Consider the following 10,169-nt stretch of genomic DNA (forward strand, 5'->3'; position numbering starts at 1 on the left):
GCTTCGTGGCATGTGGTATCCCCCCGGACCAGGGCCCAAACCCATGTCCCCCTCATTGGCAGGCGGACTCCCAACCAGTGCACCACCAGGGAAGCCTGCGTACAATTTTTTTTTAATTTAGGCAAGCAACTAGAAATTAAAAAGAGAAAAAAACATCAGAGAGAAAATCTCCAGATTTTAAAGGTCTATCTGATGGACACTTTGATTTCCACATTCTCTGCACTCCCTTGAGCCCTCACCAACTTCAACTAATCCTCTAGAAACCTGTCCTTTCCTTTCCATTGCCACCATTGGCAATGGTCTGACCATTGCCTTAGGTCTGGCCCTCATTGGTTTTTACTTGGAATATCCCAGTGACTTCTTAATTGGGTTCTCTGCACACAGTTTTATGCAAAGGATGCTCACGTAAATAATCTCAGTTCCATACTTTATGACATATATATGTACACAGAACTTTTTGAGAACACATTCTTAGGCGAGACAATAATTCTGTGTTCTGATCTGAGAAACACTAGGATTTCCTGTTCTTAAATAATTGTGGTATGAAAGTACAAACACAACTATTCTTCCTCTAACATTTATAGGGTCTATTTCATTAAGACTTGGTCTTAACCCTTTAATAAATTAATCTTCTTACTAGTTCTACATTTATATACGAGAAAACTGAAGCACAGAGACATTAAGCAACTTGCCTATGAACACAAAGCCAGTAACTGTAAGGGCCAGAACTCAAACTCAAAATTCCAGCACCAGATACCACGCTGTTGACCATCATGACTCCTACCCCTACTGCTTTGCCGCATGCATACCAAGTGCTTGGGCCACTGTCCAGCACATAAGAGAGGATCTGAAAAATCCTCTGAAACACTACTAAAAAAATTGACTGGATGGGGAAATATGCTCAGATTCTAAAGATAAAACCACCTAAACAGCTCCAAATAATCGACAGAAGACAGAGCATGGTGGTGACAGAGAACAGTCTCTGGTCAAGATGTCTTTCGCCATTTCAGGTTCCTACTTTCAACAAGAAGGCATCTGTCACCATCATCAAAAAATCTACAAACAATAAATGCTGGAGAGGGTGTGGAGAAAAGGGAACCCTCTTGCACTGTCGGTGGGAATGTAAATTGATACAGCCACTATGGAGAACAGTATGGAGGTTCCTTAAAAAACTAAAAACAGAACTACCAGGTGACCCAGCAATCCCACTACTGGGCATATACCCTGAGAAAACCATAATTCAAAAAGAGTCATGTACCACAATGTTCATTGCAGCTCTATTTACAATAGCCTGGACATGGAAGCAACCTAAGTGTCCATGAACAGATGAATGGATAAAGAAGATGTGGCACATATATACAATGGAATATTACTCAGCCATAAAAAGAAATGAAATTGAGTTATTTGTAGTGAGGTGCATGGACCTAGAGTCTGTCATACAGAGTGAAGTAAGTCAGAAAGAGAAAAACAAATACCGTATGCTAACACATATATACGGAATCTAAAAAAAAAAAACAAAAAAACAAAATGGTTCTGAAGAACCTAGGGGCAGGACAGGAATAAAGACACAGACCTACTAGAGAATGGACTTGAGGACACGGGGAGGGGGAAGGGTAAGCTGGGACGAAGTGAGAGAGTGGCATGGACTTACCTATACCACCAAATGTAAAATAGATAGCTAGTGGGAAGCAGCCGCATAGCACAGGGAGATCAACTGGGAGCTTTGTGACCACCTAAAGGGGTGGGATAGGGTGGGTGGGAGGGAGACACAAGAGGGAGGAGATATGGGGATATATGTATATGTATAGCTGATTCACTTTGTTATAAAGCAGAAACTTAACACACCACTGTAAAGCAATTATACTCCAATAAAGATGTTAAAAAAAAAAGAAGGCATTTGTCAAACCTGACCATGTCATTCCCCCATCTCACTGCTGGGAACTTGGAAATGGTAGTGGGAAATCCCACTGCAGTGTTTTGCAAACTTTTACAGGAAACATCTCTCCCTAATGGCTTGCTGATGAAAGCAACCACACTCTTAAGGCCCATGGCCCAAAGAACAGCCACAACTCTTGAGTTCTGACTGTGTGACTCACCCTTAATACTCTGGCAAGTTTGAGATTTATTCTACAAATGTATCTCTGTTTGTTACAATATAAAAACAATGTTTATAACTACTTATAACTGCAACTCTGGGAGGAAAACAAAAAACTTCATTCCTACCATGATTTCTAGCACCACCTACCTGTATGCAAATTCTTTCTGGGTACCAGGTACTGCAGCTTCATATACAGGACAGGGCTGTGGACCTAATCCGAGCTACTTGGCATGATACCTAAATCCCTTCCCAAACCAACCCCTGACTCACCAGCCCCCTTTCCCACCTCTCCAGCCAACACAATTAGTTGCAACCATATCAACAGTCAAATTTCAACCTGTGTTCCACCTCGTGGACTTTAATAATTAGGACCTTGTGGACTTTGAGAAGACATATCCACCCTTCCAAACCCTACTTAGGTGTAATCTTATTGAAGTCGTTCTTCCTCCGAGTGTGTGGATACTTAGTAACACTCCCCTAGTTTATCCCTCTTCTTGCACTTGTTTCCCCGTGGCTGCTTCCCATACTAGACTGTGCTGTCCCTGGAGGCTGGCTCTTGCTCAACTAAGCAGAGCCCTGCCATACAGGTAAATTTCTGGTCTATAGGAAGCGGGAATCACAATAGGTAACCTAATCCTTCAGGACAAGGCAAAAGAGCTGACTACGAAATTGAAATTAAACACAAATTAAAAGGTCTGAGCGTATCTCCAGTCGCACTGTCTTTCCCAAAAGAACTCCAGGTTCCGGTGCAGGGGACGCCAAGCCTTGGCACCCAAGAGAGAGGGGGGTGGGCGAAGGCGTCACTTACCAACTGGTGGAAGGCGAATGTCTGTTCTCCAGCGTTTTGGTCCAGGGCTTGTACCAGCTGATCTGCTCCGCGGCTTTGCCCCAGAACCTCTCGGGGTCGGCCACCGAGGCCGCGAAGTGGGTCTTGTACTCGCAGCCGCCCGAGGACAGCGCCCGGCAGCCCTGGCCCCCGAGAGCGCCCCGTTGGCCGGGGGCCACGTACGCCCTGCGGGCCGGGCCGGCTCCCCGGGCGGGAGAGGACGCGGGCAGGGACCCCCCGAGTCCCCCGGCGCCGGTGACTTTGCGACACTGCAGCCAAGATGGCTTCATCGCTGCCGGCGGCGCCCCCCTGCAGGCTGCGCTGCCCGCGGTCCCAAGCCCACTCCTCGGGCGACCCCTGGGGCGCTCGCGACTTCCTGGGGCCCGAGGGGAGCAGGCGGGAGGCGGGGGCAAATTCCGAGGTGTGCCCAGAGCCCGGGAGTTTGGAAGTCACACTGGAGCCGCCGGGAAAAACCGACCTGGAGCGGCGGGGGAAGCCACAGCCTGCAGCGGGGGCGGGGAGGGGGGCGCACAGCGTCCCCGCGCCGGGCGAGAGCGGCGCCGCGCGAAACCCGACGCCTCTGCGCGTCTCCAGCGCCGCGACTTCGCCTGGAAAACCGCCCTCAGGCTGCAGAGCGGCCTCCCTTCTCCGACGCACAGGTACCCCTAAGGTGAGGCCGACGGACCCAATTCACTGTTTTCCAGCAAACAAGCAGTGCGCAGCTTCTCGGGGTTGGTCTCTGGAGAGCCAGCCGGTGGAGCGGCCGTGCCTCGGCCCGCAGCGGAAATCCGCCAAGCTGTGCTCTGCGGCCCAGCCCCTGAAGCGTCGAGTTTTGTTTCTTTCTCTTTAAAACAAAGCTCCAACCTCGGCTATTTAGAAAACAGGTGGCTCCTGGGTAAGGGCTGCTCCAGGATTTCCCGACAGCTGTGAGAGGAGGAGAAGTGGAGGGAGGTTGCCCAACCGAGTTGGGAAGTGCTTTGGGGGTGACTGGCGCTGGGGAAGGTTACGCCGTTGGAATGGGGATTCACTTGCCAACTGGACTCCCCGCAGGATCTAGGCAGAAAGCAGAGTGACTTGTTGCTTTTCCTCCCTGCCCATTTGCCTCTTTGGAGTTTCTTTGCCCTTTTTTTTTGGATGAGACCCCACGCTCCCCCCCCCAAAAAAGATTTAAGCACAAAGGAAGAGCAAAGTCAAGATGAATCAAAAGAGAAAAAGAGGAAGCTGAGGAAAATTAAAAGAGAAAGGCGGTATAGATTACCGTCTGGGTTTAACATTTTTCACATTCCTTCACTGTTTTTTCTACCTGTTAGTGAATTTCAGATGCGGTCGCGTTTGCCTTTGTTACGCCAAACATATGCTGTTTGGTGTGACGGTGTTTGCAGTTTTAAATGTAAAGATGTGTATTCCCAAATCTGAAGTGGGAAATAATGAATGCCCCGAGCCTAGGAAGATTGTAAACAGATTTTTTTTTCTGCAGGAAAAGAATAATGTGAAGATAAAGGTTAAACAGAACAGAGGTAAATCTAATGCAAAACAAAGAACATTTCTTTAAATAATCACCTCAGCTATTCCCTTTCAACTAAGAAGGCGCTAGACTTTTCCCTAACACCTGCAGCCTACTCTCTACCAAAGGCCTCACAGCAAATGATTTCCAATAGCAAAAGGCACTTGTCACTATTTGAATGCAGAGAGAGTTAGGAAGCCCGATAACCTCCTGTCCTCCTCCTTTCCTCTGCCCAGCCGTCTAATGCTGCTGTCTGGTCTACAAGATCCTCTGACCCCAAATCATCCCCTATTGTATTACAGTGATGTCCATCCATCTTAGTCGTTTGCTCAAAAGATATGTGAGCCCCTGCATTGTGTAAGTTGTGACTTGTTGCGGGGTGGGGGGGGGATATGAAGGAAGCAGGCAGATCTCTACTGGCTCTTACTGTGTATCCACATTGTGCTGGCACTTTCAAATATGTTAGCTCCTGTATTTCCCAACTAAGAAACGGGAAGTATAATCCCAGTGTTTACCACCTTGAGGCTGTGTGATGGATATCCTGGCACACCAGTAATTCAAGGTGCACAGGCTCCTCAGGTTAGTCCTGCCACCCACCCCAGCATACTATACAAAGACCATTTTCTTTCTGTGCCCCAACTTGAGAAAGGTGGAGAATCTGACTCCAAAGTCCATAATTTTCATACCAGGATGATTATTAAAAAGAAGAAAGATTTTAGACTTCCAATAAAATATGACAAGGTGAATACCCACATCCATTCCTCTTCTTCTAGAAACCTCACTGAAAAAGAAAGTACGGTGGTGGTGGCGGTGGTGGTGATGGTAAACACCCAGAAGAACAAAGAGAACAGGAGAGGACAAGAAAACAAGTGAGAGAATGGAAAGAAAATGAATTTATGGTATGTGACTGGGGTGGGGGCAGGGGGAGGTGCCTGGATGGAGAAAATGGATTTCCTCATCACACACCTGAAATGCCTCAGGATTTGGAGGCCCTGGGTTCCCCTGGAGGTTCAGAATGAAGGTTAAGGGCTTAAAAACCAAAGGCCTAATTAAAAGATTGTGTGAGATGAAATTAAACCCCCTCACACACACTGCTGGGTGGAACCATTTTCTCTGGACCCTGCAGTACATTGTCATGTTTTAAGTAATTTTACGAAACAGATTGTGAGTGTAAGTTCCATTTCAAGCCAAGGGAAGAGCATACAGTACAGCACAGGAGGAGTGTAGTGGACAGGCAGAACAGGAGTGGGCAGTAAGACTAGAAACTTGAGCCAGATGCAGAGCTGCAAAATAGCGTCAAATGCAGGCCAGGACCTGAGTTTGAGACCATTCACCTTTGACACTAAAAACCTGTTGACTATCGCTAAGCATGTGAAAAGCTTAAAATCATTAGCCATTGAGACCCGGTTTGAATCCTAGTACTGCCTGTAATTAGGTGGGAAAACCAGGAAAATGAGCGAATTTCCCTACACTGTAATTTCAGTATCTGTATTTTGAGGCTGGTGATCCTTACCTCACAGGATTGTTGCAAGATTTAAATATGTGTAAATTGCTTAGCACCAAGGCAGTAGCAAACGAAGGTAATTTAAAGCCTGTGAACCAACAGCCACTCCAAACAATCAACCCCCAAACCTCCAGCTTCATTAACACCCTTAAAATTTTACAGTTAGAATTTTTTGCAAGAAATTATTTTGATTGAAACATGCATGTACATTCCATACTGCTTCAAAAACTAAAATAAGATTTTTGACTAATTTGGAGACAAGGTAGTTGCGATCTTTTCAGTGTTCCAGCCCTCTAAAATTCCAGCTTTTTATAAGTACAATATTTATTTCATTGTATAGCAATAAATGGTATATTTAATATGCTATTCAAGATGACATTTTAAAGAAATCTTAAACAAAGATTAATTGATCAGATTATCTGAGAGAAACTTTCTAGTAAATGGGAAAAGCATAATAATGAAGGAAAGAGTGAAGAGAATCAAAAAGTGTGAAACACTGCTCAAGAAGGAATGAGCGGAAGGGAGGAAATTGGAATTGAAATACTTAATGCCTAAGAAAAAGTTGCTGAAAATTAGAAGAGCAGAGTGGAATTAGAATTAAAAGAGAAAAAAGATACAGGAATCCTACAACTTAATTTTTCTTAGGATTACAATTTCTGCCTAGGATCAGTCGTTCTTAGTACAGACTAACTTTTTTTGCAGAGAGAGTAAAAGGGATTAAAGAGTACACAATTGAAAAGTAAGTGTAGGCTACCCTGGTCATGTATTCTGCTGACCACACAATTCAACTTTCTGCATAAATTTGTTAAGAGTTAAATGTCTAACTTTGGGTAAGTATTAGAACTACTAAGATTTTCACTTATGACAAAAGCAAAAATGTTATATATTGAATTTCCTGGATATTATGAAAACTTGGCAAGTACACATGGAATCATTTGCAAAAATTACTTTATCTCTGCAGCAGGTACATGCTGAGCTGAAATTTGAGCCTGCAGAAACATTGCAGATTTATTCTGATTTAGCAGAAAATTTCTGGAATATATGCTGACTTTCATGGCTTAGTAAATATTTTTAAAACTTCTAAAGTGAAATGACTCATAGTAATGTAATTATAGACTCCTATTTTGAAACTTTCTTCTTTTTGCCCACATAGTAATTGCAATAAAGGCAAGGAGAAAAAAGCGGATGAAAGAATTGTTTTAAAACAAATAACATTCCAGTGGATGGGAAGAACTCTACAACTTCAGTTCATTCTAGCAACCAAATATAAGTTATGGGATTCATCCACCAGCCTTATTTTTATTTCTTAAAAAGATCCTAAAATTTAGTGTTAATTAGTAAAAGGTAATAAAAATGTAGTTGTTTTTATCTGAGAAAAACTGGAAAAGGAACGACCTAGGCAAATATTTCCAATCATATTTTTCAAGTTCTTAGGGTTTTTTTTTTCATTTTTTTGTTTGTTTTTGTTTTTATCTGTATAGCAATTTCCAGTTGAGGGGGGGAAATCTCATCAATGCAGTTGTGATGGAAAATCCAGTAAAAATGGCTAATATTTTAATCAGATCACCGAAATCCTTGAGAGGTCATTTTAATTCTTCTTCACAGATTATTCCTAAGAAAGTATTCTGTTTCTGTTTTATATTCTTAAACCAAAGCCACTGCTTGTTACTCAATTTTTTGTAATAATACTTTAAATATGTAAGAAATGATCTCATTTTCAGGGAACAAATGATGAAAAGGAAAAATATCCTTTATAATAAAATTGTTCATAAAGTGTAGTTGATTACCTAACATTACTTTGGGTTACCTGTGTGTGTGTGTGTGTGTGTGTGTGTTAAGAAGATACAAAATTAAACTAGAAAATGAAAAACAAGTCCAGTTAACCAAAACAAGAGCTGCTCTTATGTAACAAGGAAGTGGGTAATCATTTGGGGGTTTTAAAGACAACACAAGTCTTTCAAATGAAGCTATTTTAAAATTGAAGAAAATATGGAGGCAAAGAAATTGCTTACTTTAAGTAGATCGTGAAAAAAGAGATCTCATTTACATGCATAACAAAATTATAAAGTATTTGGACACTTTTTCCAACCATCATTCTGAATGATGAGACTTCAGATGACTCTTGTGATACTTTTCTGTTTTACCTGTTAATACAAATCCCTACCTGTTTTTAGAATTGAACACCTGAATATTTAGAGCTCTAGAGTGTGTTCAGAATTCCCAGTGGAGATATTTTGTGTATAAAAAGGATTTCAGTGGACTTCTCTTTGTTATTTGCTTACACTTGCTTTTTTTTTTTTGCTTAATCCAGATATTCTTATAACTTGGTATGAATAAAAAGTTTGCCTCTTTATATCTACATACTTATAACTGTATGTGGATATAGAGTTTCTCTATAACATTATATTGCTTCTTCCCACTGAAACTTTTATTAGCCTAGTATAAACCAACTTATCAGTTTTGAAAGAGTAAGAAAACTGTTATTGGTATTTTTATTTTTTATCATTTTTTTAGTAACATTGTTTCATACCTACGAACTTCAAGTAATGTTGCTGGGAATCTCCTCCTTTCATCTCTGCTGTGACAACCCCAGGAGACAGTACAAAGATTTAGGTTTTTTGATAGACGATTGCACCTGCAAAACTAACTAAAAATGTATGTGTGTGTGAAATGACTAATTTCTGCTTTCTTCTCCTTTGACGTGTCTAAAGTCCATTCCTTCGTCACTCCTTCAGCAAGCTAATCTAGTACCCTGCTAGCCCAACTCCCTTTCTGCAGGTTCAACTATCTCCTATCACTCAATTAATTCATAGGTGTTTACTGAGTGCCTCTCCCTCCCCATGCTCAGCAGGATTCTCGGAACACAAAGAATTGTTTATAAATGACTAAGAGGTACTAATAAATCCATCTCTGTTCCTAAGTAGCTCACAGTCTAGTCAGGAAGAAAACACGTCAGCAAGTGCCATATGGTTTGTTAGGCCCTTTAGAGGCAGATGAAAAAGCAATAGTGGAGGACCCAAAAATGGAATGGAAGACCCTAGGATTAAAGTAATCATTCTAAAACATAAATCAGTTGTATCACCATCTTGCCTAAAATCTGTCAGTGGCTTCCCACCTGCCTGTGGTGAGAAGTCCAAAGCCCAAAGTCTTTAGCATAGACCTGCCAGTTTCACTTGGGATCTATTCTGCTCCCCTAGAGGGCATTTAGAAATGAGTAGTGTACTATTATCTATTGCTATCTAATAAATTATTCCCTAACTGAGCAGCTTAAAACAACAGATATTTATTATCTCATATGAGCTTCTCTGGATCTGGAATCAGGATGAATTAGTTAGCTGAGTGGTTCTGGCTCTAATCAAGTGGTAGCCAGGTGGTCTGTTGGTCAGAACTATGATCATGCCAACGGGCAGGGGTATCGAGTTCATGCTCACTTACATGGCTGTTGGCAGGAAGCTTCAGTTCAAGGGGCTGTTCAGAGGACATGGCAGCTGGCTTTCCCCTGAGCAAGATGAGTGATTGAGTGACGGATTGATTAAGTGATGTGATATGTGTGTGTGTGTGTGTGTGTGTGTGTGTGTGTGTGTGAGAGAGAGAGAGAGAGAGAGAGAGAGAGAGAGAGACCAAGACAGACTCCACAATCTTTTATGACCCAATCTCATCTCAGAAGGGCAATTTATCACTTCTTCTTTATGCTATTGGTCACACAGACAAACTTCGGTACAATGTGGGAGGAGACTATACAAGGGTGTGAATAGGAAGAGTCTGGATGATTGGGGACCATCTTGGAGGCTGGCTGCCAAAAGTAAGAATACTTTTGGTTTGTCGTAGTGACTGGAGTTTACTTATTAACATGGGCAAAGACCAAGGATACTAAAATCTTGTACAGGAAAGAATTATAGCCCCTTACCAAACTGCCAAGAGTGTTGCCAAATAGTTCTTCTACACTTTGTATATACTGTCTTTTCCTACATGCACACACCTGGCTCTATTCATACCTGGCTTCTCACAGTTCCCTATAAAATCCTAGTCCTTCACCTTCCACAAATCTTCCTTCTGACTGCAGTGCCTTCTTCACCTTGGCAACGCTTCCAACTCTCTCTTTAGGATTTAGTACAAATCTCTTCATCTCCTGGATGCATTCCCTGATCACATTAAGCAGATGAGCCCTTGCTTTTCTCTGCCCTATTCATATATTTGTTATAGCATACACTACTGTAATTACCTTTACCAACCCTGC

General features: G+C 42.4%; 1 protein-coding gene across 6 annotated transcripts in view; it reads right to left on the minus strand.

The window, feature by feature from the left end:
* The window catches only part of ACSS3 (acyl-CoA synthetase short chain family member 3), a 154,411-nt gene extending 150,682 nt beyond the window's left edge, over positions 1 to 3,729 (minus strand). For 4 of the 6 annotated variants that reach the window (XR_004351695.1, XR_004351696.1, XM_032644999.1 and 1 more), the window contains exon 1: positions 2,907 to 3,347. Coding sequence is in view for 3 of the 6 variants with exons in the window: in XM_032644999.1 (XP_032500890.1) it covers positions 2,907 to 3,214 (308 nt within the window). In the remaining 3 variants the exon portion in view is untranslated. Of the gene's footprint in view, positions 1 to 2,906 lie in introns of all 6 variants that reach the window. The other 2 variants (XR_004351694.1, XM_032644998.1) reach the window with 1 other exon arrangement.
* Between the last annotated feature and the right edge of the window lie 6,440 nt (positions 3,730 to 10,169).

Source organism: Phocoena sinus, chromosome 10 (genome assembly GCF_008692025.1).
Source record: "Phocoena sinus isolate mPhoSin1 chromosome 10, mPhoSin1.pri, whole genome shotgun sequence".
Classification (NCBI taxonomy): domain Eukaryota; kingdom Metazoa; phylum Chordata; class Mammalia; order Artiodactyla; family Phocoenidae; genus Phocoena; species Phocoena sinus.